The 27,933-nt window shown below is 43.2% G+C and overlaps 1 protein-coding gene across 2 annotated transcripts in view; it reads left to right on the top strand.

Annotated features, from left to right (window-relative positions):
• MFSD2A (MFSD2 lysolipid transporter A, lysophospholipid) overlaps window positions 1–18,361 on the top strand; it is an 89,827-nt gene extending 71,466 nt beyond the window's left edge. For both annotated transcript variants that reach the window (XM_069223434.1, XM_069223435.1), the window contains 5 exons: window positions 309–392; window positions 1,206–1,318; window positions 3,607–3,750; window positions 4,189–4,365; window positions 17,189–18,361. In XM_069223434.1, coding sequence (XP_069079535.1) covers window positions 309–392; window positions 1,206–1,318; window positions 3,607–3,750; window positions 4,189–4,365; window positions 17,189–17,243 — 573 coding nt within the window. In that variant the 3' untranslated portion in view covers window positions 17,244–18,361. The remainder of the gene's footprint in view (window positions 1–308; window positions 393–1,205; window positions 1,319–3,606; window positions 3,751–4,188; window positions 4,366–17,188) is intronic.
• Window positions 18,362–27,933: the final 9,572 nt, after the last annotated feature.

The following is a 27,933-nucleotide window of genomic DNA, read 5'->3' on the forward strand; positions in this document are numbered from 1 at the left end:
AAAATAAACAAGGGTAGACGGTGATATGCCAATCCCCTCTTTGAAAGGCGACAAGCCTAGTGTAGATTTAGTCACATGTTAGGCAACTGATACTGTCCCATTCTACTGTCCTTTTAACTGCACCAGTTTGTAGGACTCTCTCCGGATTGGCCTGCCGGCCCCAAGGCCAGTTCTTCCGCATCAGACTCATTGACCTTTGGGGGCATGGGCTCTGCTTTAGCCTTAGCCACCTCTGCGCCCCTTCTTACAGCAGCACTGTAGCCTCCTGAGACTAATCAAGAGCTCCATGTTTTTGTTGTTTTTTTTAGGTCTCTGCTACTCTCACCATCCCCTTCTGGCACTGGTTTCAGACACGCTTTGGGAAGAAGACAGCGGTATACTGTGGGATCTCAGTAAGTATGGAGGAGCAGCGATTACAGGGTTGGGGTTACTGTGGGTTTCCTCTTGGATGAGGCCTCACGGGCCTGGCTCTGATTCTGTGTAAATCTGCAGTTGGCTGGATGTTGGCACTGCTTGGTTAGGATTGCTGGGTCAATAAGACTGCTGAACAGCATGCCCCTCTAGCAGGGTTGTACGACAAAATATCCTGCTCAGTCCGATCGATCAGCACATATATACACTTCAGAATGCCAACTAATAGTCAAGCTAAGAATAGGCAAGTACATACACATTTTAATGTTCTTGATTACACACCGACTTGCCTTGACAATATGTTGGTAGTCAACACTGCACGCTTGACATAAATGCAGAACAATTTTCAGTACCTAATATTTTGGGAGAACTCTGTCTGGCAGATAGGGCTAAGGGGTGACAGTGGCTTCTGGGTAATGATGGATAAGAGTCCCTCTTGGCTGACAGGGCTGTGGGACTCCTGGGCAAAGGTGGAAATGAAAGAAGAGCAGGTGCGAGTAAGAACTACTTCTGTAAACATCCTGTTGGAAAGGTAAGAGCATCTGGAGTGTCCCTTGTTCCTCGCTCGAGCAATAAAAGTGCTTCGTTGAACAGCCCCGTCGGATTGGTAATATATAGGAAGTTGCTGAATTCAGGGGCTCACAATGTACTCAGTCATGATGCGCTCTCTGCTACTGTTCAGTCCCAGTCTTTTTCCGCTCATTCCAGCCATAGTTTGCAGTCAGAGATTGAGGCAATCTGATGGGTTCTTTGATAGCTCTTTGACTCTAACCCTCTTGCCATCTCTTTCGCAGTCCGCCATCCCATTCCTTATCCTCGTGGCCGTCATGAAAAGTAACATCATCGTCACCTACATCGTTGCCATTGCCTCAGGCGTTAGTGTTGCATCTGCCTTCTTGTTGCCTTGGTGAGTACATTGTTTTGAACTCTGTATAGCCCTACTATGTATAACCTAGACATGAGGAGTGACCGGCCTTGCAGCAACCACAGGTCATTTGCTGTGAAAAGGAGGTCATTTCACCCTCTCCTTCCATGTGGTGATTGGGCTACTATTCCCCTCTGCGTCCAGATATTACTTCCCCGTGTACCCCTACTTCAGGATGATTTCTTTCCATGTACGTTTTTAGTAAGTATTTTGAAGAGTTTTATCCAACAGCTACTAAAATCATGGTTAGACAATGAACGATATAATGCCTAAAAGTTGATTCTGTGAATCTGTGCACTGCTGGTTGAAGATGTTGTTGCCAGACTTCTTCTTGTAGGTCCCAACACACTGTTGTTCTCATTTGACATCTCCCCTTTCAAGGTGTCTCTGTTCTGTGGGGACAAGAGAGAGCTGGTGATGCTGAAGTGGCCATAGCAGGGTGCTCTTGCAACACAGTTGCCCAGAACCCAGCTCTGTCCAGGCAGAAGAGAAGTCCTGTGCTTCACTGGTTCACCTTTGGTAGTGAGGCTAAGCGATAAAGTCAAAAGCTCTGTTATATGGAGTGACATACATTATAGCACAGCAATACAATATCCAAAAAATGCCAGTTGCCCAGTCAGGGTACTTGCTTTGAAAGGAAATAGATGTCTAGTAACTGCACAAATTACAAACTGAGGTAAAAACTGGCCTAAATAACATTTTATAAATGGCTTGAACTCTAATACCATAGGATTTAGCTGGAGAAAATCAAGGCCTTAAAATCGTGGGGCTCAATGTTACCATGTACAGTAATACTAGTCCTGTTTAAATAGCTATTCATGTTTATTGCCCTATAGATACCCTTCATTGTTGCTCAAAGTGTGGCTTCCAATCTAAGATGCATAATGTAGCTTCTGGGAACATGTTTGGGAGCTTGCTACTGCTTGTCTGTACACAGTGGCCTGAAGGCACTAGACTTTAAGAAACAGTACTGAGGTCGACTAGCCCAAGTTAAGAGGCTCCAGGATGGCTCTTTGGTACCACCTGCATTGTTACTACATTGCCCCCCCAAAAAAGGTGGTGATCCAGTGGCTCCCGTTCTCTTAGGTACCCAACAAGGAGAGCAGTTCACATCGAACTACAATGCAAGGAAGCTGTAGACAGCCATCTTAAGTCGGATATTGAGCAGACTCCATGGTCTGCAGGTGTCTCACAAGCATTCGATTGAAACAAAGCAGGCCAAGTCCATCTGTCTTGGCCTGCTTTCTTTCTGTCAGGTCAGGGCTGGCTCCACATGGTCGATCCCACAATGCATTACGAAAGCCTCTGCAGATGATGTGCACCCATGTTAGATGCCAATGCAAATTCTAAGTTCTGAATTGAAATACTGTATCCACCTCCGTGCAGTTCATAGCAAGGGCAACAGAAAGCTGGATGCATATTCATATGCTTTTCTGAACCTCCGGATATAGGAAAAAACCTTCCTGATAGGAGGCATGGAGGGGTGCTGGTGGCTTTCTTTCCAACGGATTATGTATAAGACACTGGGCTAAATAAATTTGCATATGAGCTGTTTGTTGAATGTGGTGTGGACTTGACACATAAAATGCTTTTGTAAGATATGGCGAGAAATATTTTTTCTGAGAGCGGTCTTTACTCAGCCATACCCCCTCACACAAAAGCAACTCCTAGTTTCATTCCACATTTCCAGACAGGCAAAAAAAAGTCCACTCGTTCTTGTCACAAGGTAAAAATGAAGCTTTGGGCTGCCAGAAAACCAACTTTGCATTTGTGTTTAATCAGTGCTACATGGAAAGGCATGCCACCTCCTCCCTTCCCTAGTTGTCACATGCACTTCTAAAACTCAAGTATGATACCTACAAAAAAAGTAGATGCCACCAGCCCGTTACAAGAAACTAAACTCTGAAATGGTATTTTTCAGAGAGATGCGGTCAAATTTATAACTCTGTCTAGTCTATAAGAAAATAAAGGAGCTGTCTCAGATTGCACATCTGTTTATGTATAAGTAAGTCAGGCTTTGTGCTACAGAGCCTACATTTGTCAGACCTCTTCTTGTAGGTCCATACTGGTAGATACCATTGTCTCATTTTTCTCATAAGTTCATGCTGCCATATGTTATTGCCAGACAGCCTTTTGTATGTCCATGCTGGTAGATGTTATTGTTTCACGTTTCCCTCCTGTAGATCCACGCTGCCATGCTTTATCAGACCTTTTCTTTTAGGTCCATGCTGCCAGATGTTATTATTTACTTTCCTCTCCTGTCCATGTAGGTCCATGTTGCCGGATGTTATTGATGACTTTTCCCTCCAGTATCCAGAATCTCGAGGCCATGAAGCCATCTTTTTTTCGTTTTACGTTTTCTTCACAAAGTTTGCCTCTGGGGTCTCTCTGGGAGTCTCAACGCTTAGCTTGGAGTAAGTTTTTAATTCAATTGTGAATTCACTCAAATGCAAGTCAGTAACTGGTCAAGGAATGGGAGTGTTTGTGAGAGCTCGTGAATATGGGGTAAATGCATGTCATAGCCCGTCAGGCCATAAGTAATCAGGGGGACGAAGGCAATGGGAGAGCGATTGTTTAAATTTCCCTCTTTAATCCCACAAAGTTACCAACCACAAAAACTTCTCATTTATTTCATGGGATGTCTTGGAATCTTTAGGGTTCACCACTGATTGTGGCCTGACCTACTGAGAATTTCGGTGATGTTCTGATAAAGTAGTGCCTCTGAAATGTCTGTGGTGCTGGGCAGTGTGACTTGCATCCATCTCAAACGTATAGGCTTCCCATAGGAGCATGCTGCAGATTTCTCAGTCAGCTAGTGTTCACTCCTTGCTAATGATTAGTGTGTTCCACAGCTTTGCTGGATACCAAACCCGAGGATGCTCTCAGCCGGAAGAGGTGAACTTCACTCTGAATATGCTGATCTCGGCTGCCCCTGTAACTTTGATCCTATTGGGTCTCCTCTTATTCAAGCTCTACCCCATTGACGAGAAGAGGCGGAAAGAGAACAAGAAGGCTCTGAAGGAACTAAGGTGGGTGAGAAGTTTTCTTGAAGTGCTGCTAGAGGGTGGAATCCAGAGAGTTGGTTGGGAGTTCCTCAATATGAACAATGACAGCATCTGTCTGAAATGATAGGCATGAAACAGTTTGACAAACCGAGCATTATCTGGCTTAGGAGGACACAGCAGGATCCTCACTGATTATCTTATGATGTATGGCACATGTGATGTGCATTCCTTTGCTCAGATACACTAACGCGCATCACGCTTTGAGCTGAGGGGGTTGTGAGAGTGGAGGAAATACTGCGTCTGTCTGATGAAGTGGTGAGGGTATCCAAGATCCTTGTTGGAATTGTCAGATATGGGGTGGGGGAGGGAACCCACTAGAAGATGTTGCATATAGTGCATGATCTGCCTGTGGAAGCGAGCGATGTCAGGTTAATGCCTGGCATCCACCTTTGATGGGACTGTACCACAGGCATGCACATTCCGATGACCATTCCTACTTGTGATCTCGGCTGATCTGTCCATCACATCTCACCCTGATACTCTAGGTGACATGTAGACGTGGAGGCGGACAGGTCGGTAGCTTACAATTCTGCTGTATTGCACTTATGAGAACTCTCAAAGCCCTACAACAGAAGTGACATTTACTTGCTTCTGTGTCTTGCGACTTTGCCCAAGTGCTGTATTTGTAAAGAGCAGAATGTTTGAAAAGTGTTAATGCCACGCTTTTCAGAGCTCCAGAGTCACTTTACCTTCATAACCAACCCCCAAACATGAGGAAGACTCACCAGTGCCGCCCAGGTCTTATTATCACAAACACCGAGACTCCCTTCAGTGATGGGTACTTCCAGTGAAATGGGTGCAGATACCCGGGATTACTCTGGGAACTCCCCACGAAGTATACAGCACTGTTTCCAGGAGATAGGCATGATAAGAAGCCAGGGAAGTGAGTAAAAACCACCCTCAGCCCCCATGGATGAACCTTTTGCTTTCTCTGGACTGGTGTAGTTACTGGTTCATGGGTCCTTTGGGGGAGAGGGGGGTATAAAGTCAGGAGTCCCCTCTGGTGCACGCCAGCGCTTTGTGAATTGGCACACCACAAAAATCTTAGCAGTGCCAGCCTTTAATCCAGCAGTGGCACAGTAATTACTGCCCCTCTTAAACCCAGGCCTCACCTCTCTTAAGCTATATCTCGCCTACATCCCTTCTCCTTATTTTTGACTAATAGGACTTTATGCCAACCAAAGGGGGATTCGACTGATGAAATGTATACACAGCACCAATCATTCAACGTTTATCACTGGTCAGCACGTGTCTCCCAATGAGTCCTGTTTGTTATTTTTTTTATTTAACACCATGACGTGATTTTATTTTAAGTACCTACCATTCTCAAATAACCATATACAAAGCGAGTACGCCTTTTTTAATATTCAGCAGCTTTGTTACCAGGACTATGAAAACGTGCAAATTGGTGCGCATGATGTGGTGCTGAGCTGTGGTAGCGAAGTCCGGTAGCATTGATTACAGCGAAGATGGCGCCGCACCTGAACCCCTTTCAGGAGTTGGCCTTGAATAAAGCCATTGCTTGTGTCCCAAGACTGTCAGGCCCTGTCAATGAAGGAAGATTGGAAAGCAGGGCTGACTGCAGTGTAGTTGAAGTAAAAACCCAGGGGCACCTGCCTCCCAGAATACTGGTAACCTACACAATCTGAGAACACAATTGCAAATCACCCACTTAAGGGGAGAGGTTGGCAATCGTGTCATGCTGATGGGGATCCGTATTCCACACACTGTGTACCTAGAAGGTTGATTTAAGGGAGAACTTGAGGAGAACCCTGCTGTCTACTCCAACCAAAAAGCTCCATCTTACAACATTTATTAGGGTTTTAACCTCAGCAGAGATCACACAGGTTAAAAACAGTGCGTAGCTAAACAAAACATTGAGTCAATTACTGTAGTTCTTAACATTTCATGAGACAATCCGTCTATCAATTGGCAAAATAAGCTGAGCTGAATATTGGTGAGGACCTGATCTAGTTAGACAAGAGAGCAAATGCACATGTCTGATACTGTGGGGTAATAGTTACTTGCAAGGATCTGAAGACAATGGGTCAGGTTGTGCTTGGGGGGATGTTGGAGGGAGGGAGAGGTGGCATGACAACAGAGCCACTAATGTGAGTGGTTCGTGAGATAACACTGCCTTACTGATCGTCTTGAAGCTATATGATGCTCACACACCGTCTAAAAGAAATCGTTTCTTCAATGTGAGCTCCTCACCTCACCCAGAGGCCTGGCCTGCGCAGAAACGGGGTGGTAGGGATTCTTTGCTAGGCTTGTAACCTCGGAAATGCTGATGCAGCCTAACAAGACGGATCCTGTCCCGGCTTTGGCAGCATTATCAAAGGTGCTGGTACCTTGGGAAATCCCTCGACTTCCCTCCGGCCCAGTCTGTGGTGGAGTTAGACGCCATCTCTGAGGCATTTGTTTCGTGCTGAACAACTCCATCTATTATTCTCTGCGGGCAGCCTTGGCACAGCTGCCATTTCAAAAACAAAAGGGGCCGGGAAAGAAACATTTACAGTTCAAGCAGACAAGGGTCCTTTCAGCTGTTGGTGCCACCCTGGACCTTGACTTAGTGCAAAATAACTGACGGACAAGGGGCAGGCGACCTTGAGTGCGCCAAGGTCCCAGGCCGGAGAGCAGCGTGGGAAAGTCACAGCAGAGCCGTTCGCAGTTTTCATGTCTGCTGAATTTAAGTGATCAGTATCCGAGCTATCAAATCGCATCGTTTCATATAGTGGTGGATTTGTCATACAAAAAAACAAGACTGCGGAGCTCCCCTCATTAACTACTCAAAAAGCAAAAGTGAAGAAAAGCCCCTGAAGTCAACGTTTTCTAAATATCTTGACTCACGTTCCATTTAATGCCGTTGGGGAAAAAAAATCATCGAAGCGCTTTTCTTTGAAAAAAGACAAGCAAAGGAATGATCCCAAATGTAGAGAATGGCTGAAGGACCACATCCGTTGTTTTTCGAGAGGATAAGTTAGGGTGCAGGTCCCTTCTTATAGCATAGCTGGCCCCAAAGTTGAGGGTGGATCAAATTCACGAGCCCCCCTCTCCCTGTTGTGCCACTATGCTAAGCACAGTCTGGGAGAGGGCTGCGCACCGACATTAACCCTTTAGCTGCTGCCATTTGAACACACCACCCGCCCCCATGCTGAGCCCTTTTGTGACTATTTGGGGTACTTCGCGGTTAGGCCCCCATAACGTTTTGTCCACATAAGCCATCAACACCAAATTTGCGTCTTTTTTCCCAACATTCTGGGGATTGTAAAGGTACCCAGAGTTTGTGGGTTCCCTGAGACCAAGCAATTAGCCAAAAAGCAGCTAAATTTTTTATTTTATTTTTTGTATATTTTTTTTGTTAAATGTGCTGCAGAAGAAAACATCAGGTTTTTTTTTCCTGTAAATGACCTCAACAAAGGGCTTGTGGTGCTAAAATCACCATCTTCCTATCTTTCAGGAACAGTCAGACTTGAATCAGAAAACCACATTTTTCAACACAGTTTTGGCATTTTACTGGGGCATACCCTATTTTTACTATTTTTTTGTGCCTCCAGTCTCCTTCCAGTCAGTGACAGAAATGGGTGGGAAACTAATGGTGGATCCCGGACAGCTAAACATTTCTGAAAAGTAGACATAGTTCTAAATTCAGAAAGGGGTCGTTGTTTAGATCCTTCAATATTTTCCTACAGAAAGTAACAGTTGAAATAAAAAATACATTTTGAAAATGGGTTGAAAAAACAGCCATTTCTATCTACGTTTTCTTCCATAACTTTCTCCAGCTATGGTAGATTATTTTTTAAAGCAATATACCGTTACATCTGCTGGACCCTTCTGATTGCGGGAATTTATAGCTCTTGTATGTTCATCAAGAACTCAAGGTACCCAGAGCAAATAAACGAGAGCTGCACCTTGCAATGGGTTTTCATTGTATACCAGGTATACAGCAATTAATTTGGTAAAACATAAAAGAGTGAAAAATAGATATCAAGGAAACATACGTATTTCCTATATGGGAACAAGATAAGGAGTTTAGAAGCAGTGTTTATTTGCACTTCTCTGAATCTGGGGGTCCCCATACTAGCATGTAAATACAGGACAGGTCTCAAAATGACTTCTTTCTTACAAACTGTCTTACAGTTGGAAGGCAAAAATGTAGATATAGACAATTGACGAGAACACTTGTTGTTCTATTCTGTTTCCCCAAGTCTCTGGATAAAAATGGTACCTCACTTGTGTGTATAGGCCTAGTGCCCGCAACAGGAAACACGCAATATGGACACATCACATTTTTCAATTGAAAACTGATGTGTTTTTTGCAAAGTGCTTAGCTGTGGATTTTGGCCTCTAGCTCAGCCGGCACCTTGTTAAACCTAACAAACATGTACATTTCTGGAAAGTAGACACCTAGGGAAATCCCGGATTGGGTGACTTGTGGGGCTCTCAGTGGGTTCTGTCACCCAGAATCCTTCGAAAACCTCAAAATTGGGTTTAAATACCACTCTGTCCTCCGATTTCAGTGCTGCAAAGTTCTGGAATCTAAGGGGAGTCACAAACTTCCTTCCACCCAGCATTCCCCCAAGTCTCCTGATAAAAATGGTACCTCGCTTGTGTGGGTAGGCCTAGTGCCCGCAATATGAAATGCCCAAAATGTACTCTGGCGATAGTGATAACTGGGTGAGTGTACTAATTAGTCCTGGGCAATGTTCCCTGTAAGGCGCGCGCGCACCTTTCCTTCCCCCATCGCGCAGGCCCCTTTGGCAAGCGTGCACGTTGTGCTATTATCAAATGTTCCACCATTCCTATACTTTGTGGTAGTTTATTTGCGTTATCACTTTCTAAGCCTAAATAAGCCTTTTAGAGCGATATACGTGCTCCCCTAAGGCAGATAATGCTCATATTTGAATCTGGATTGAAGTCAATGAAAACAGCGTTTAAATGCCGCAGGGAGTGTTTTAAACATCATTTGGCGTACTTTAGCATACAAGCAGGCAAGTGATATTTGTCTTGGAAATTAATGGTTAATGAGCTAGGAAATGCTTCAGAACAGTAGAAAATGTGCTGTTATCAAATGTTCCACCATTTCTATACTTTGTGGTAGTTTATATGCTTTATCACTTTCTAAGCTTAAATAAGCCTTTTTGAGCGATATACCTGCTCCCTAAGGCAGATAATGCTCATATTTGAATCTGGATTGAAGTCATTGAAAACAGCGTTTAAATGCCGCGAGGAGTGTTTTAAACATCATTTGGCGTACTTTAGCATACAAGCGGGCAAGTGATATTTGTCTTGGAAATTAATGGTTAATGAGCTAGGAAATGCTTCAGAACAGTAGAAAATGTGCTGTTATCAAATGTTCCACCATTCCTATACTTTGTGGTAGTTTATATGCGTTATCACTTTCTAAGCCTAAATAAGCCTTTTAGAGCAATATACGTGCTCCCCTAACAGGTCATGTCCTTGGGGTGTGCTACCAGGTCACAAAACTGCCTTGATGCCCTATTGCATGGAGCAATGATAGCCCCTTTTTTGCTTTAGTGGTATGGAGAGGCTAATGCCAAAGATCTTGGCTAGTTATGCGCTGCGCGCGCATGAATGGTCAATTTCTTGGCGCACGTATCCTTAGCTGCAGCGCACAGAGACCGCACACGACCGCACACAGTGGAAAAAAATTAGAGGGAACATTGGTCCTGGGATCTGGAGACATTTAGGGAAAAGTATCAAACCCACACATTTAAAAAAATAAACAAACACCCAGGGGAATCCACAAAGTGTGGCTTGTGTGAATTCCCCCAAAACATTTTTTTACCCAGAATACCCTCGAAAGGTTGCATAAAAACAGTATTTTTCCTTGTGTTTCTGTGAAGTAAACTACAGGCATATGCATGAATCCACAAACATCTTACCACCTAGCATTTACCAACTTGTCCCGATAAAAAAGCGACCCCACTGGTGTGCCTAGGCCTAGTGCCCGTGACAGGAATGGATCACACAAGGGTCAATAGTAGTCCTTGCATGAGGGCTACTGTTGACCCTGGAGTGATCCATTCCTGAAGTGGTCACTAGGCACAGGCACACAAGTGGGGTTTTGTTTTTATCAGGAAAAGTGGGGAAATACTGGGTGGTATGAACTTTTGTGGATCCCTGCACATCCCTGTAGTTTACGTGACAAAAAAGCAAGGGAAAATAGTGTTTTTAATCAACGTTTCACTTTTGCAGGGTATTCTGGATAAGAAAACTTTGTGGAATCCACACACGCCACAGCTATGTGGACTGCCCCAGGTGTCTAGTTTTCAGAAATGTCTGGGTTTGGTAGGTTTATCTATATGGCTGCCGAGCACAGGACCAAAGACACAGGTGACCCTCTTACAAAACCAGGCTGTTTTGTGATAGGTAATTTTGATGTCTCCACAATACGTTTTGGGCACTTCTTGTCACGTCACTTGCCCACCCACACAAGTGAGGCAACGTTTTTCTTTGGAGACTTAGTGGAACGGTCGGTGGTAGAAAATTTGTGGCTGCCTGCAGATTCCAGGACTTTCCCTCACAGAAATGCAAGAAAATGTGTTTTTTAAGTAAAGTTTGTGAGTTCAAGGGGATTCTGCTGGGCGAAGGAAAACTGATGAGAACCATGCAAGTCCTGCACCCTTGGACTCCCCTGGTACCAGTATGTTAAAGTTAATCCACCACTCACACTGGATGGTTCTAGCACCTTCCGAAATTATGGTTTCAAAGCATGAATAAATATCAAAGTATCTGAATATTGAAACAAACCTTCTGAAAGTGAGCCATAAAGCCACTTCACGGCAAAAAACCGCTTTATGGTCCATTCACATGCCATTCATATTATATAAGCTTCAACTAAAAGCTATCCCTACCAGAAACCAGAAATCGGTTTCAATGGGTAGAGTCTGAAACAGCCTTTTATGTTTAAGTACAAATTGTTTTATTAATTTTAAAATAAATCTGGAAACACTGCCTGCTTCTCAAACCATTTCTGAAGCTGCCAAGCCTAGTGGAAATCCTACATCACTGTTTGACGAACACACCACTGTTAGGCCACTTTTACTTGGTATAATCCCTCCATTAACCACATCCTTATTGTGTTAGTACTGCCCAATTTTGACTCCTTCTATGTATCACTCGCACTTCCTAAAATCTCTGGTCTCTATGGTAGCTCCCATTACCTACTGTTACACCTCATCCAACAACCTTGCCTCCATCCAAGCTCAGCTCTGCTCTAAAACCACAAATCAGCCACAAACCATTATATCTGTCTTCCAAGACTGCATGCCAAATAAACTTCTGATCTCTCAGATCATATCCATAACAAATTCTCAGACTTACTCGGTTTAGAAAAGGCCATATTTCTTCCTAACAAAAACTCTTTCATCCCCACCCATTTTGACTAATGGTCATCCTTTTCACTTCACTGTTAAACACTAGAGACTCAGCGGTAATAGTAATCTCTTTATCTGAATTTGCATACAACATTTATGCAGATGAAAACCAACTCTTCTTAATTCTACATTGTCACACCTCCTTCCCTCAGGTTTATGTAGTTGTCTCTGCCATCTGACACTGGATTGCTTGAATAACCCTGATGTTGAACACCTCCAAGCGAGAGGGCTTGTATATTCCGCTCATCTTCAGCACCTATTTTACTAACCAAAACTCCAAAACCCTGGCTTTTATCTCCTACGCTAGAAAGCTTGGTGATTTATTCAGTCCATTGTTGCAAATTTAAAGCCCTGGAAACACAATATTAAGCAATAAATCATATCACAGATGTGTTCATTTATATAACATGTCACAGACGTGCTCATTTATCCCATTCAACGTAGTGAAACAGTTTGCTCACTAGTGCTTGGCTGGTTGAATTATTGCAAAATTAGTAAGAATTTCCCAACATTCCTTCACTTCATTAGTACTTTGTACAGGCTTCCTAAGAAAACTTCATCCTATCAGCACTAATCTGACTGGCTCTCTAAGAAGAATGGGACCATATGGAAGAGAATATACACCTATTCTGTATATAGACCTATTCACTGTATTTTCCCTCTCTGGTATCTTCTCCCACTAAACTCCTATCCAGATCCTTCTATCTGCTAATCATAGTCTCCTCGCTACCCAAGCCGCCCTCAGCTGCATCCAGGGGTCCTTATACCTGCAAGGATACTGCACAGGGACGTTTTACCACCAGACACGCTGCACACATGGAGGCACCAGAAGATGTTTGTTGGGGAGAGAGAGGACCATGAAGCACAGCGCACGTTTTGGTTTCTATTCAAATTCCCCCTCCTCTAACGCAGGTCATTTTATTTAAAGATATAACTCTGCTAGATATTACGTTTATAGTGCTTGATTACTGTTGATACTGTATTGGAGTTATAATTCGTTTACTACCTCTTGAATTCAGCCTTGACTGCTTGCTATTGCACATTTTGAGAGCCACTCTTATAAAATTATCAACTCCAATATTTAAATGGAATAAAACAGTTTTAAGCTTTTGAACACCAAAGCTAAATATCAGTATCTTCAATGCGTACTGCCCAGTAACAACTTACTGCCACAGGACCTGGTCCAGCTGGTATGTTTAAATCATGGAGCTAGGATACTTGACATCCAATCTTGAGTTTATCACTTCACCTAAATGTGATTGAAATAAATACTGTCACAATACAGTGGCATTTCCCTGGGAAGGTAACACTGCCACCATAGTTGTGTCTAGTCAAATACTGGGAAAAGTAGAACCAGGAGACAACTTTTTTAATTCCTGCCTCCCATTTGGTCATATTGTGTGCTCTTGGTCAATCTGATTTTCATTGTATTCCTATCTTCCCTTTTTTGGCAAGACTGTGAATTTTTAGAATCAATGTAAATTCTGGACTGGATAATACCTGAGAGAGCAGAGGAAAGCCCAGTCTTGTGGTATGTGGTATAGTTACCAAAATGCAATATGGCTGTGAACGTAGGGCCTTTGCAGAAAGTAGCAGTGTGCTCCAGTCTCTGGTCTATTAAAAACTGTTTGATCCTGGTCAATTCGAGCTATAAACTCCATGTGCCTCTGCCCACTGATCTGACAATATATCTACACTTCGAAACAGGCTTATTGAAAGAGAAAAAAATGGAAGAGTTCACTTCTAGGACAGGTACTCAGCATGGCTTTCATTCACACATGCAGGGCTGTTTACCAGTATGTCTATGAAATGGCTGAACATGCTGCTGAAGCAGCATTGTGGCAGACCCTCCTGTGCTGCAGCTCCTCACTCCCAATCAGATAGGCAACTCCTTTACTTCTCTTAAATGGCTGAAAGGGTGAACGTTTCTTGTCTTTTGAGAGACAAGCAAGCTCATGTGACTCAATGCATCTTGTGACTTGCTTGCCATTTCCTAAAACTGGACTGTTGGGAATTACTTGGAAGGGGTTATGCTGAGTCCACATTTTAGGTCAAGTGTGCAAGGGTTTTGACCTGTTGTAAGTATTGTGGGCTTTGAACCACATGCACATCACATTCACTCGTTCTTGGGCATGCTTTTCAAAAATCCTTTATCATCATTGGTAAATGCTTTACGTTTGTCCCTTCCTGGGGCGGTTTTGTTACCGCCTTGCAGACTGACCCCGTTACATAGATAATTGCACAATTACAAATACGTTTGACTGCGAGCAAACTTATTTTTCTTTTTGTGTCTCACCTTCCTGCTAATGGTTGCCATGGCACTTTGAATCGGATCACATATGTCAACTAATGTTTTACTTTTCATTTTCAATGTATGTGGTAAGAAAAGTCCAGTTAGGAATTTACAAAGCTAATAGCTCTAAATCGAGCAAAGGCGAGACCCATTGCACTGTAAATGCTTGTTATACAGCGCTCTGATCTCCATGAGAACTGGCTTTGCTTTATAAACCAAAAAACACCACGCAGCTCAGTGGACGCAGCTGAGGTTAGTTTTTGTAGCCTGTTCAGTGATTTGGGAGGCTGTAAGACTTGCATCGTGTTGCCGTTTGCCACTTGACCCAGGGCTCCATTAGGGTACAAGGGTGAAAAGAGGAGAAAGTCTGCAAGCTAGATAACTCAGGAGCAATGCTGCAAATTAAAGAGCTTTGCGCTCTGTCCCTGGTGTAATCTCTCTATGGACTTGTGACCACGATTGGTTCGTGAGCTTCCCTTTTAAAATTAGCTTGATTTAATTAGTGAAAGGCATGCGTACGTCATGCCTTTTCCGGTGTGCAGCCCGCCTCGAGCTCACCGGCCAACTACTGAAAACATGAGGCTCCATGTTTTCCGTATGGATTCTGCACTACTTTTTCTCTTTATTTCGTAGACAGCGCGATCTTGCTGGGCAGTAGTAGAGCGCTTTGCATGACATCGATCCTATTACATGGATAATTGCACTTTTGCCGGTTACATGGATAATTGCACTTTTGTCGATACCTTTCACTGCTAGCGAACTTCTGTTTCCTTTTGTGTGTTCGCTTTGTGCTCATGGTGGCCCATTTATGTCGGCTCACTTATGTGAAACTATTACTTTCCAGTTTATGTGGCAAGAAATGTCCGCTAGGACACCTTTCTGCATGGTTGTTTTATGCAGGAGTCCCACTATTTATACATTAGGCATATAAATGAGCAGGAAGCCTTCTGGGTGTGAGTTGTGCAAGATACAAAAAATTGCCCAACAGAATATGTCGAAGAAGGTTAGCTCTTCTCTGGTGGTTAATACACTCATCCACAATACAATTAGGGAATCGGAAGGCAACAGTTTCTTATTATTCATGCCCTGCTCCTTTTAGTTTGCCCAGCCTTTGTGGTGTTGGTGACCCACCGGCAAACCTCCTCTCCCCAGAAGGAAAGTATAAATGTTTTATGGTCAAGAGTGTATATCAAGCACTGCTCTCACTCACACGTCCAGTGTCAGATTTCTGTTGTGAGGTGCTGGTCACAGTACAAAGCTTCACAGAGTAGCTACAGGGGGAAGTGTTTCAGATGAAAGTATGGCAGGTACAGTGTGGCATGTTGTATGCTTACTGCAAGTTATGACAACTCTGATTTTAATATTTTGTAGCTTTGGGCAGGAGGGGAGGGGGCACTAATCGTGAGTAGACCCCAATTCTCAGGACAATTCCCAGTGTCCAAATTGTGCCTGGTGGAAGTGGAAGTCATATGCCCTTTAAGACAGTGCTACTTTCTTAGTGTGTTCAGGAAAGATTCTCTGTTCCTCGCCACCAGCCTGCTTTTGCCCAAAGTGCCTCACAACCTTAAAAAGAGACCCATAAGGAGCAGTATGGCCACGCTCCTTCAGGAGGCCGTTAGTTCTTTGCATCAGTTAAATATTTCATGTCGCCTTTCAGTTCACGAGCCAATGTGTTTTGTTGCTGTGCAAGCCATACGCATGCCTTTTACACAATGCTGCAGTCTTTCGAGCGGCCAATAAGTAGTTCCACTGCACCTGTATGGGGCATCTAGTTCAGTATTTGTCATTGGCACCAGACAGTGGACTCGCACCTATATCTTGTTTCCTCGTCCTTGTTTACTGTTTATTTAGTTTTCTGTTTTGGACTAAAAGCTGTACTTCTTAGAGAATGAAGTTGCAATGTGAGATGTTGATGGTCTTTCCACTAATCCGGAAATGCCTTGCTGATTATGATTTGAATGTTGTTCTGAAAGCTTTGGAAGTCACTTGATTTGAGGCCTGGTCTTGCAGTGGGACTAAAACTTGTCTTATTGATTATCACACTGCCCTATAGTAATGCAAACTTGCAAGTCCAGTTGGCCAAGGAACATATGTTGTGCTTTAATGTACGATAGATGAATGGACTCCGATGGTTCTTTTGAAGGCCAAATTGGCCATTTCCCTGTCATCTGCAGGCCAGGAGGCTCCTTCCTTTTGGAGCTGTGTAAGTTAGTTGGGCTGCCAAGACCCATACTTTCTTGTAAACCACCGTAGTCCCATTCTAATCTCACCTTCCGGCCGCGTGGGCCGATATGAACATTGATGTTAGAGCAGATTTTGGTTTCCAGTCTAGCCATGCTCGTTTGCAATGCTTCTTCCTCAAGAAGATTGTTTGTCACACATAGTAGTTCTAATCCTGACTATAAGGAATCTAGGCTTCTTCTGCAGCCTTTGTCTCCCTTATTGGCTGAAGCATTATCCACTCCATGTTATTCCTACACCTTCAAACTTGCCTGTATTTGCTTTCACAGCCCGTTGCAGACAAAATCCGGCCATTCGATATTATCTGGAAAACAACCATTTGCTTTATCCTTCATGATTTCACCTAACATTATCTTTTGGATAATGTCCAGAGGTATTGATCACTTTTTTCTGGTCATGCTAAAGATAGTATTTTGTTAGACGAGTTTGCGATGCCAGGTGCTTCCCTCTTGCAAGAAATCCTCACAATTTGAGCTCAATGGGCCATTCGAGTGAGTGCACATTAATACCCTTAGTAACTCTCATACTCTTCATCCTCAATCAGCTTTCAATTTCATCTATCTACCTTGAGCTTCTGATCCATGTCTGGATAGGCATTCTCAGAGTAGCGGAAGATGCAGTGAGACTGAGTGGGTTGCATGGTGTCAGTGCTTAGCAACACATATGCTCAGCTGGTACAATAATTTAAAACAGAAGGACAAGCCAAGGGTTTGTTGGAATTACATTGCTGGGCGAAGAGTATTGATGTGACTGCATTACATAGCTTTTTCTCTTCTGTAGCAAGATTTATTTTCTGGATTAAGACCTTTCAAGTTTTTGTTAAATGCATAATGTCATATTCTCTTTTTAACAGAGACAGCGACACCAGCTCAGAGACGACATCCCTGGAACTGGCCAGTAATGTATAGTGGCCCCGGGCTGAGGCCCGGTCTATGTCTGAGACTGCTGGACATTGCTGCTTCTCCGATGGGAAGGCAAGGAGGATGCTTCTGATGACACTGGATGGTATCTCATCACTGATCCAGATCTGGATCCAGAAAGGAGGAAGTGACTGCTGAGGCTACCGATGAGAGCCTGTACCCTATTCAGGGTTATGTGTGGGGTCTTTCTCAGGTCTGTGGATGTAACACACAATCAATGCAGCATCCTAGGGTTTACATGCTGTATATGTGTATCATCAAACATTATCTGCATCACATCCACAGGCTTGCATGCAGAACCAGTGCCATAATTCCCTAGTTTACATTCAGGGTCTGTGCCAGGTTTCGCAAGGTTGTGGGGAGGAATTACATGTGTAATCTGTGACATGTCCTTAGAGGTAATTGTCAGCCTTTATCTGGTACCCCGGGTGACTAATCCAAATACTGTGCCATGTTCCTGGGGTTTTGCACAGAATCTTTTGGTTGTACTTTGAAAGGACCACAGATCTTACACGCTTTGTGAAATCTTGTGGAGCTTGTTCATGTTCTCGTCTGCAGTTAACAGAGGGACTGGTGGTGGAGATTGGTACAGGCTGTATCTAACATTGCACTAAGACCCCCGCCCCCCACCCACCCTTTTTTTGACTCTTCAGCATTAAACTGGACTTCACCTGAGACTATACTGCATTGTACTGCGCTCCATCTGCATCTTGCCCACGTTGCACTGGACTCCGCTTGCAACTCTTGCATTGCACTGACTGTCAAACCCAAGAAGCTCCTGGGCAGAGTTGGACTTAGCATGGCATTGCCCTGGACCGTTATGCCCAGCGTGCTCACGTGGTGCTGCTACCAACCATGGAACCTGAGCTCACTGAAGGTATGGAGCCATGGAACCTGAGCCTAGTTCAGAAACGGTGTGACGGACGCCGGGCCACCTGTAAATAATGCTCCGGCACAGAGGGGACCTTCCCCTCATGAAGATATTTCCAGAAATTATTTATGTTAAGGGGGTTAAATATTCCCCCAGTGTACAGATGTTTATACTTAATGAGAAGTTTTTTTTGTTTTTTTTGAAACAATAAATAAATATGTGCCGCAGAGGTAGATTCCTGGTCCCTGCCAGGTCTGTTTTTTTGCTAATTCTTTGGGCACGGTTTCCAGATGCCTGGAAGGTTTTACTCTTGTTGCTCACACTAAGAAGTGTGTAGTGCTGGTTGTTTAAACACGCTGCTCAAAAAGATCATGCTTGCTAGAAAACCCATAAAGCTTTGTTTTACCTTTGGGCTTGTGCATACTCCTTATTCGGGCAAGCTTATGTTATATTCAGTGCCAGCCGGTAATTCGAGGGGGAGCTGGTGAGGGCCCGAAACTCCACCCTGAAGCAGTGCAATTAAACCTGGGCGCGCTGAATACTAAGGTTGGTAATCTTCAATCCCTCTTCATGCTTCTTTAATCTACTCCCTGGCCCTTTATCTCACTCTTTCAGGTTCCTGCTTTTGCCATTTGTAACCCTTTTTTTATCTTTCTCTTCCTCCGTCTTTCCACTTTGTGTGTGTGTTTTTTAATCTCCTGCTTTGTATCAAAGTCTGGTGCAGAACAACAAGTGTTGGTCCACAAAAGTGAGTGTCTTTGACCCCCACCAGCAACCCCTGGCTCAAAATAAGCAAGCACCTGTAATCGCTGGTGGTGGGAGGGAAGCCTTGTGTTTTCTGAGGATTGGGACTACAGCCTCCTTTCATCAGCTGACCTTGTCATGGGTCAGCCAATGACAGGAGGCACCAATCCCTTACATGTCACAGAATGGGATGGGGTCAGTGAGACTTCTGGCCCCAGCTTACTCTGTGATGAGCCTCAGTGATGGACATTAAGCCCTAGGCACTTCAGGGCTGAAAACTGAAGCACCCAGGTCCGAGGGTATCTGTGATTCTCCCCCCCCCTCCATCATGAGGGGGAGGACCACCAAGCACTTTCTGTTCTGAGGAGGTCACACCCACAAGGCTGTGATATCTTTAGCCTGGCATAGTTCAGTTCGGGCACCCAGACACATTTAGCACAAATGCAGCGCCTGGCTGCCTGACCTGCACAGGACAAGTGTCTGTCAGGCTGACCTTTGCTCAGCCTGGCAGACACTCTTCACGTTTGGGGGGGGGAGGGCACCACTCTTAAGGATGGTCCGCAGCCGGCTCCTTTGTTTTAAGGAACATTGTGGGTAATCTGCAAGGCCACCCAAGGAGGCCTCAGGTGGTCTGTAATCTGTTGCTCCACAGTACTGTGGGATTGTGGGCGATCTGTGAACTCAGTTTGTGCCTTGAAGACAGCAAAGGTAATCCCGGAGTCATGTGGTACTAAAACGTGGCTGGTAACCTATAAATCACTGAATGGCCTTGTGGGTGTCCTACCATGTTGCCTTCCTTTCAATTTGGGGATGGGATGTGGCCTAACGGCTAGAGCTGCCAACAATGGAAATGGGAAGCCAGCTTTCAGTTCTGGCAACCAGTGGTGCTGGGATAATTTTCAGAGTGAACGTGCTGCCATCAATGTTACATCACTGAAGTCCTAGGGATTGTGAAAAATCGAAGAAGAAAAAGTTTAGCAAATGTGTCACACACATTCAGCAAGAGAGTGGTAAGGGTGTGGTATGTAGCCGAACTTGCATTTTGGAGCACTGTCAATAAAACATTATTAAAGCATGGTGTGGAAGTGCACTATAGTTACAGGCAACATATTTTTCATTACACTTACAATTACACTACATTTACACATACTTGAAGGTTTACTGATAAAACTATGTGGTGCATAAACAATAATATTTGGAAACATGTTTCAAAGAATATCATTTGTGCATCACACATATAAAGTGTCTCGAGTTGTTTTTATCCTGTTAAATTTTGTCTTCATTGCACTTTGGAATTGCAAAAAAATCTTCATTTGTGGTTTGCTAACTGTTTATATATTTTGAAATATTTGTACAATTCATTTGCAGGTATTTCAAATTTGTTGTATTAGGAAAAAAGCTGATATCGTACAGCCTTTACTCACACCCCTGCAAGACTGTCAAATTGTTCACCTTACAAAAAACTCTCACTTTGCAGTTAAAGAATGAAAAGTAAACATCAATATCAATGTTAGGGAATAAGCAGCAATTCGTCAGAAAACATTTGACCTCTGTTTTTAAGGGCATCAAAAATGTGTCAAGATACAAACAAAATGTAAAGGCATCTGGATTGCTCTTTCACCTTCTGACCTCCAGCATGGTTATTTTGGGGGTGCTGCAGCTCCGTGCACCTCTACTTACAGCACCCATGCTGGTGACAGCTCACTATCCTGTGAATTTAGTTACATCACTTAATCTCCTGTGCCTTAACAAAAAATCGATATGATGTTGTCCTTCAAATCCCATGGGCTGAGTTCGCAGTATATTAAACTGCAAAAGAACAACAATTGACTTCTTGTGTACAAGGTTGCCTCTATAGGCCTGCTGGTGGCAGCAGCTCCGCAGCAGGGCCGAAACCAATCGCGTTGATGTTGCTGCCACACAGTGGCGGCTGGTGGGATTTTAAAATGGAGGGGTGACTTGTATGCTAATAACATGCAGGAGTGTTTCACTTTGTGCATCCATTGTTTTCACTATACTGAAAGGCTTTTATTAACAGTTTTAATACATGCCTCTCAATATAGTAATACAAACTGATGTACTAAAGTGAAACACTCCCACACATTAAAAGTACACAAGAGCTGTTAAGTATATTAATTCAGGATGCACACATCCAGAACTGGTCTATTTAAAAGTGCTCTTATTTGCTTTTAACATGCAGGTGTGTTTCAATTTAGTACATCAGTTTGACATTACTATAGTGAGAGGCATCTATTAAAACTGTTAATAAATGCCTGTTAGTATAGTGATCAAAACTGATGTACTAAAGCGCTCCTGCATGTTGAAAGCATACAGGGGGCTTTTAACACTTTGAGAACTGGCATATTTAAACATGCACCCTTTGTGTGCTTTTAACATGCAGGAGTGTTTTGCTTTAGTACATCAGTTAATATCACTATACTGTGAGGCATTTACTTAAACTGTTACTAAATACCTCTAAGAATAGGGATATGAACGGATGTACTAAATAAAGTGAAACACTCCTGCAAGTTAAAAGTGCATAAAGGGAGCACTCTAAATACCAAATATTACATGCTCTAAACAGATATTCTGTGCCTGCTAAAGCATGCACAGTGTATCTGTTTACAGCATATATGTGGCTCCAAGTCACAGTCTCATGCCCTCAGTCCTTCACTGCAAGCGACACCCTTTCCCAACACGTCACGGATGATGAGTTTTGGAAGGGTGAAATGGTTGACAGGCAGCCTCAGGAATACTTGTGCCCTAAACGCCCAGGAGTGCTTCCAAATCTGACACTGATGGCGTCATCAATGGGAGGTCTCTTCAGACCCCCAAAAACCTCAGGCCAGGGCTGCCACTAGATCAGCACTTAGGCAGCTTAGTGATTGCATTAAAAAAGAAAAAGATGTGTTACACATGTCCCTCACAGTAATGCCGAGGGCAGTACATGGCATGGGCCTAAAACCCTTGTTTTTTAAATTACAAAACAACTTATGTGGATGGTAATTGTTCTTGACACTTACCATCCCCATAACTAGGAAATTGATATAGGCGGCATCCACTTGTGGCCTCTGCTGCTGCCTTTACCATTAGGCGCCTCATGGCAAGTGCTGGCCTCTTAGCATGGACGACAAACCCACTTTGCTGGTTCTGAGAATTACAAGATATAATTTATAACACACGGGTAAGGAGTGAGGGAAAAACAGGGCAGTGGAGGCTGGTGAACTGTTTGTAGCTCATGGTAATCTACAAGAATTCCCATTCACATTTACCTCCAGTGATCCTACAGAGAGGGTTGAAAACACCAGTTTACGCTAAATTTTAGCTTTAACATTGTCCATTATCTTCATTATTACGCTCCAAATAATGCTTTATTCCAAGGCACTTGATTGAAAACCAGGATTTTAACTTCAGCTGCCCTTTGAGAAATGCCGGGCTCCCATCGCTGGATATGTGAACGTGGTGAAATCCTTGCTATTATATCAGACTGAATAGTGGATTTCACACACCAGGTCGATGAAACAAACTGAATTTGTTCTGAGGGGATGTCATTTGAAATACGCCATAAACATCACAAACATCATATAAAACAGTTCAACCTCAATAACCACACCAGTTTATTAAGAAGTTAATAATTGTATTTCCCTGTATTAACAACACTAAGGTCACAAAAATAATTATCAAATACAAATGATAAATATAAAGAGCTAACAAAGGCTGATTCATACGCCGTACATATGAGTTTAATCAATGCGAGTAAACAAATTATCTCAATGGTTATAACACAAAACCATAGTAATATAATCTGAGCAAAAGAAACTGAATACATCAAAATAATGATAAAGAAATATCAGAAACTAATCATGAGCATGTGAGAAACGTCTCCCTCACTGACCACTAATTAGCATCGACATGTTGGGCTCCATGCAAATGTTTTAGGAACAAATTTAGAAAACATCTAGCTAGGGCAATATCAAAATTATGCAGCACTAATTAATCAATTTCAGCTGGTACCTGAAAAACAAATAATGAAACACAGATATACATTACCAATAATCTACAGATAACCGCAACAACGTCTACTTCGTCAGTGGGGCACCATCAGGCACCAACATCAGGTTAAGAACAGAAAAAGTAGGCTTTACCATAAAGCAAAAGTAAAGTTCACCCAAAGGATAAACTGAGGGACTGGCCCAAAGGACTAATCTCAAAAGACTAAACTCAACAGTAGTTGAGCAGCATGAGCAAAACTGAGTAAGGAAAGAGCCCCATACCAATCAGAATGGCAAAAAGAATGACCTCCTTCCTCCCCCCCCCCCACCACCACCACCACAAATGTTGACTGAACACTAAATTAAACTTGTTAAATGAAAATGATTGGATCAAGCATAAGGTGAGAGAGTTATGACCAATCAGAACATTAACAGAAATCTAAATTGTATAAAATAAGTCTACACCAAGTTTTCTATTTGCTATTACTCCATTGACAAAATCTAAACTAATGCATTTTATATTCTTGACTTCCTTTTCTTCCGCCTCGTCTGTGGATCCTTTGTTTGGACTCCATCAAGAATACGAAGGCACAGTTAAAGCAATTACATTCCGTTATTTCTTTACTCCACTTTTCCTCGAGGGAAAAACATACAAGTTAGACGCATATCTGCATACAATGAAGTCAGTCAGACTATGGAACACATTAGGAACATTTTATACAGCTTGCAGTAAGTACACAGTGACCTTGCATCTGCTTCTTCTTCAGTCCAGCAAAGGTCACTGTATACACATCTATTTCTACCATTTGTTTAGTCAAGAAACACACTCTCTTGTAAAGACAGAATAATTCCATTAGTTTAAGATAGCACGAGCAAAATATAGGCCTTACATAAGATGGTGGCCATTCAATTAGTCACATGTTCATCAATATATTATCATCAAAATTAATCCACACATTAGTCTATAAATATGATAATGTAATGACTCGAGATTTTATCATAAAATCTTCGCTTTCACAGATACAATTTGTGAAAAACTGCTTTATTTGGAAGCAAGGAGAGCTCCCAATAACACAGTCTTTTGCCAAAGCACACATAGTACAACATAACACATGAACTTTTATCCATTCCCCACCGCTAATATTGCCCAGCCCCGCCTATCCAACCTCCCTCCTTTTGTTTAAAGCTAAGCCTTCCCTCCGCCATTATGGATATAACACGGTATGCAATATGCTGTCCAATGATTCCTTCTTGGCCAGGCTGCGTGAATTGGGATAGAAGACAGGCTCTTGGAGTGGCGCAAACTGTACCTGCAGCAGGGAGTACCCAACGGGTCTGTGCTTAGTCCTACTTTCTTTAATGTTTACATCTGCCTGCTGGTGAAACTGATTCATTTCCTTGGCCTGCAATGTATGAAATATGCTGATGATATTAATCTAATCATCACTATGGAAAAGTCAAGCGCCAATGTTTTTGGGCCTTTCCACCCGAGTATGGAAGCTGCTACAGTCTGGCTTCAACACAACTCCCCAAGATGTAACTGTGAGAAGACCGAGGTCCTCTGGCAGTGGCTGCAATAATCTTGTAAACCTAGTCTGCTACCATCGGACCCCTTGATCTGTCCTTGCCCCTGCGACAACGATAAAAAAATCTGAGGCTGCATCGGGAACTTGACCTCTTCTTAGCAGGACAAGCATGTTGTCTCATCCTTTATTATGTGTTTAAGGTGCTGAAGGTAATTCTGCACTTTCTCCCTAAGAATGTGACCTGATTAGCGACCCCGGGCATCCGGCTTAGTCGCCTGCATTACCTCTGCTCGCTTTTTCTTGGGATGGATTAGAGCGAATGAGGATGTTACAGCGGATATCCTTCGTATAGGGACTTGCTCCACGTGCTACCTTTTACACCAGCTTCAGGTACTCTCCATTAAAGTCTTCCTTGGGGAGTGCACTCCCTTGTACATCGCACCGCAAGGAGGTGATAAAAATCACCACAAAGTACAGTGCTGTGCTGTGATATTTTACTACAGTCAGATCTAATCTATAGAATTATTTCCTCAAGGGCATCCAATATAGGTTTGCTTCATTCCTTCCTCCCCAAAGGGACATAGACGTTCAATATGTCTATAACCCCCTCCATAAGACAATTCCCACCCCAGTTAATATGCAAGATATTGGTAGACATACTTAATACAACCATAGGGCTCACAAATCTTAATTTCAAATCACGATGCCACCTTCTAGACAGCCCATTTTCTGCTTAGTGGCTGGAATATAATAGGTGTTATGGCCCTCTGTTAATTTCTGTAATAGCCCATTTCTCCTGGAAACAACAGATATAATTCTTCCTAATAAATTCCGGCACTCTAATTCCTCCACTTTGGCAGATAAACTAAAAAGATGCCAGCTAACAATTCTCAAGGTGTTTGGCTCCTACCCCCATAGCCTGACTCAAGTGTTTATCCCTATTCGCATATGGGCTAGCTAGGGGTGTCATGCTAAACTCTCTCTCTGCTTTCTGAAATAAGAATTGCCTTTACTGCATTTGCTAGAACCGCTGGTAACCAAGCCCAAGTGTTATTTCCAGGTGAATCATACATGTTTTGTCCATGATTTTCCCTCCTTCTAGGTCGATCATACACTACCATATCATCCTGTTTCATTGTGACCACTAACTACTTTGCTTCACACCTAATTGTTTGTGATAGGGTATGCTGGGCTGTTGGACAGGTAACCCCAGCGTCATCTCCCGTCATTAGATAAAGCAGTACTTCATCAATCCACATTATCAGCAGACCCTCTACATTATCGTTGGTCATCTTTACTACGTGTGTAGATCTGAATTCCACAAAGGTAAAGAAGTCATATTTTCAATCCTGAATCATGGGGTACTCACACAAGTCACTGGAGTTAAGCAATTATTGTGGTGGGATCAGATAGAGGATATCCAATAAGTTTGATCTATTTAGAGGTAATGTAGTAGATACATTAGAAAATTGTTCAATAGAATCCAGAAAAGGAGATCCATAGAGGAATTTTTCCTCTAAACAAACACCACATGAAGACTTTTCCAGGTCTTCTGAGTCCATTAACCCATTTTGTGTAGGTAGTTGGAATGACTCTGCCAATGGATTTAAGATATAACTATTAATTGTGCAGCCACTGGCATGGAAATAGAGGAGGTAAGAAGAGTGAAAGAGGAAGAAGTAAGGGGGAGGAAGTCTTTTCTTTCAACAGGTTTAAAGCGGCCATCACTTGTTGACGTTGGGTCCATGCCCATACTTCCTGCATACAAACCTCACCCGTGCATCCCTTTCTTGGGGATCTGTCTCCGCTTTGCTGCTTTCTCTTGCTGGTGGTGTTGTTAGTTAAACTACTTGCAGTAGATTTTTTTCTTGCAGGCAAATATAGCATACATGTGTACTGCTGTAGGTTCGGATAAGGCAGTACTTGATAAGGGAGGAGGGTCTCTGCAGGATGTACCCAAGGCATCTATCTGTAACTGTAGTATTCCTTTCCTTCTCTTTGAAGACTAGTTTCAATGAGTGGACTATATCAATCATGTTCTTGCTCCTTTCGGTCCCTTTCGGTTTCCTGCATTTTGTCCTTTCTGAAGTAGCAATTCGAGGGTCTTTGCCATTTGTGACAACGTGATTTGAGTTTAAGGGGGTTATTACAACTTTGGAGGAGGTGTTAATCCGTCCCAAAAGTGACGGTAAAGTGACGGATATACCACCAGCCGTATTACGAGTCCATTATATCCTATGGAACTCGTAATACAGCTGGTGGTATATCCGTCACTTTACCGTCACTTTTGGGACGGATCAACACCTCCTCCAAAGTTGTAATAACCCCCAAAGTCATCCTTCTCCTGCTGCTCAAGATCGGAATTCCTACCTTTATGGGCTTTTACTTGCAATATCGAGTTCACTGATGATTCCTCAGGCTTAGTCTCTGTTAGTCCGGGCACTACTGCATTATGTATAGTTATATATACTCCATACGTTGGGTCGTTGCCTCCTTGTTGGGGGTCAATTGCGGTTTTCCATGGCTGTTTATTACAGACTCACCTTATTGATGTGTCAATTCTCTCTGTTAGCACAAGGACTCTTCTTGGGTAATCGTTGCACTCTACAAATGGATTAACAGACTATAACACAATACACAATAATTTGCTTTCCAACCTGCCCTCCCCAGACAGTCTCCTTTTTATTTTCCTGCTCGTTCTCCCTGCTTCTCATCATATAAACCTTCCATGCTCTCCCCTTGCTTTACCAGCGGCTCACTCACCTGTCTGCTTCCGGCAACAGTCGTATCAACAGACACACCATTTTTTACTAGAAGTCTTTTTCGTGAAGATTTTCACAAATCAAAGTAACAGACAAATCAACAACACACCATTTTTTTACTAGAAGTCTTTTATTGAAGATTCGAGGTATTTGAGCTGGGAGCAGCAGACCCAGGGCCATAACCCTTCATGATTATGTCAACTCTGCAACACTGGGAACTGTCTGGATTATGCCAGTGGTGTGACTAAACCTGGTGCCCCACGCCTCCCCAGCAGCTGCCATGCACCCTTCACTTCTTTGGTTCAGTATTTAAATTAACTGATAACCATGTAAGTTCAACATTCTCTCCAGTCAATCTTAGGTTGTTTGGATTTCCAAACTCAGAACTTATAGGCTGACTATATGTGGCCCGCACCTCACGCACACATTCTGTCTCAGTTCCATGACTCATTTCCAGACCAGGGAGACATTATTTTTCCGATGGCTTTGCAGCAGCTGGTTCCACGATTTGGATAATCCTTGGTGCAGATTTGACATCATTTAGGGGTCAACAGGGGTCGAAGCAGCGCCCCCAGCTTACCCCTTGCAACCTCTGGCACTGCCTTTGCGACCCCTGGCCTCATTGGTGGCAAAATCAGTTCAGGAACAAAGGGACAGCCCGTCCATGTGCACTTGCTTAGGGCTCCCATTCCTTGTTTTCAATCAGTTTTTTAAATTATTTTAATAGTGAACGATAGTACATTATTCACTATTGGTATAAAAAAAAAACTGGAGTACAGTTAG

Source organism: Pleurodeles waltl, chromosome 3_1 (assembly GCF_031143425.1).
Source record: "Pleurodeles waltl isolate 20211129_DDA chromosome 3_1, aPleWal1.hap1.20221129, whole genome shotgun sequence".
Taxonomy (NCBI): Eukaryota; Metazoa; Chordata; class Amphibia; order Caudata; family Salamandridae; genus Pleurodeles; species Pleurodeles waltl.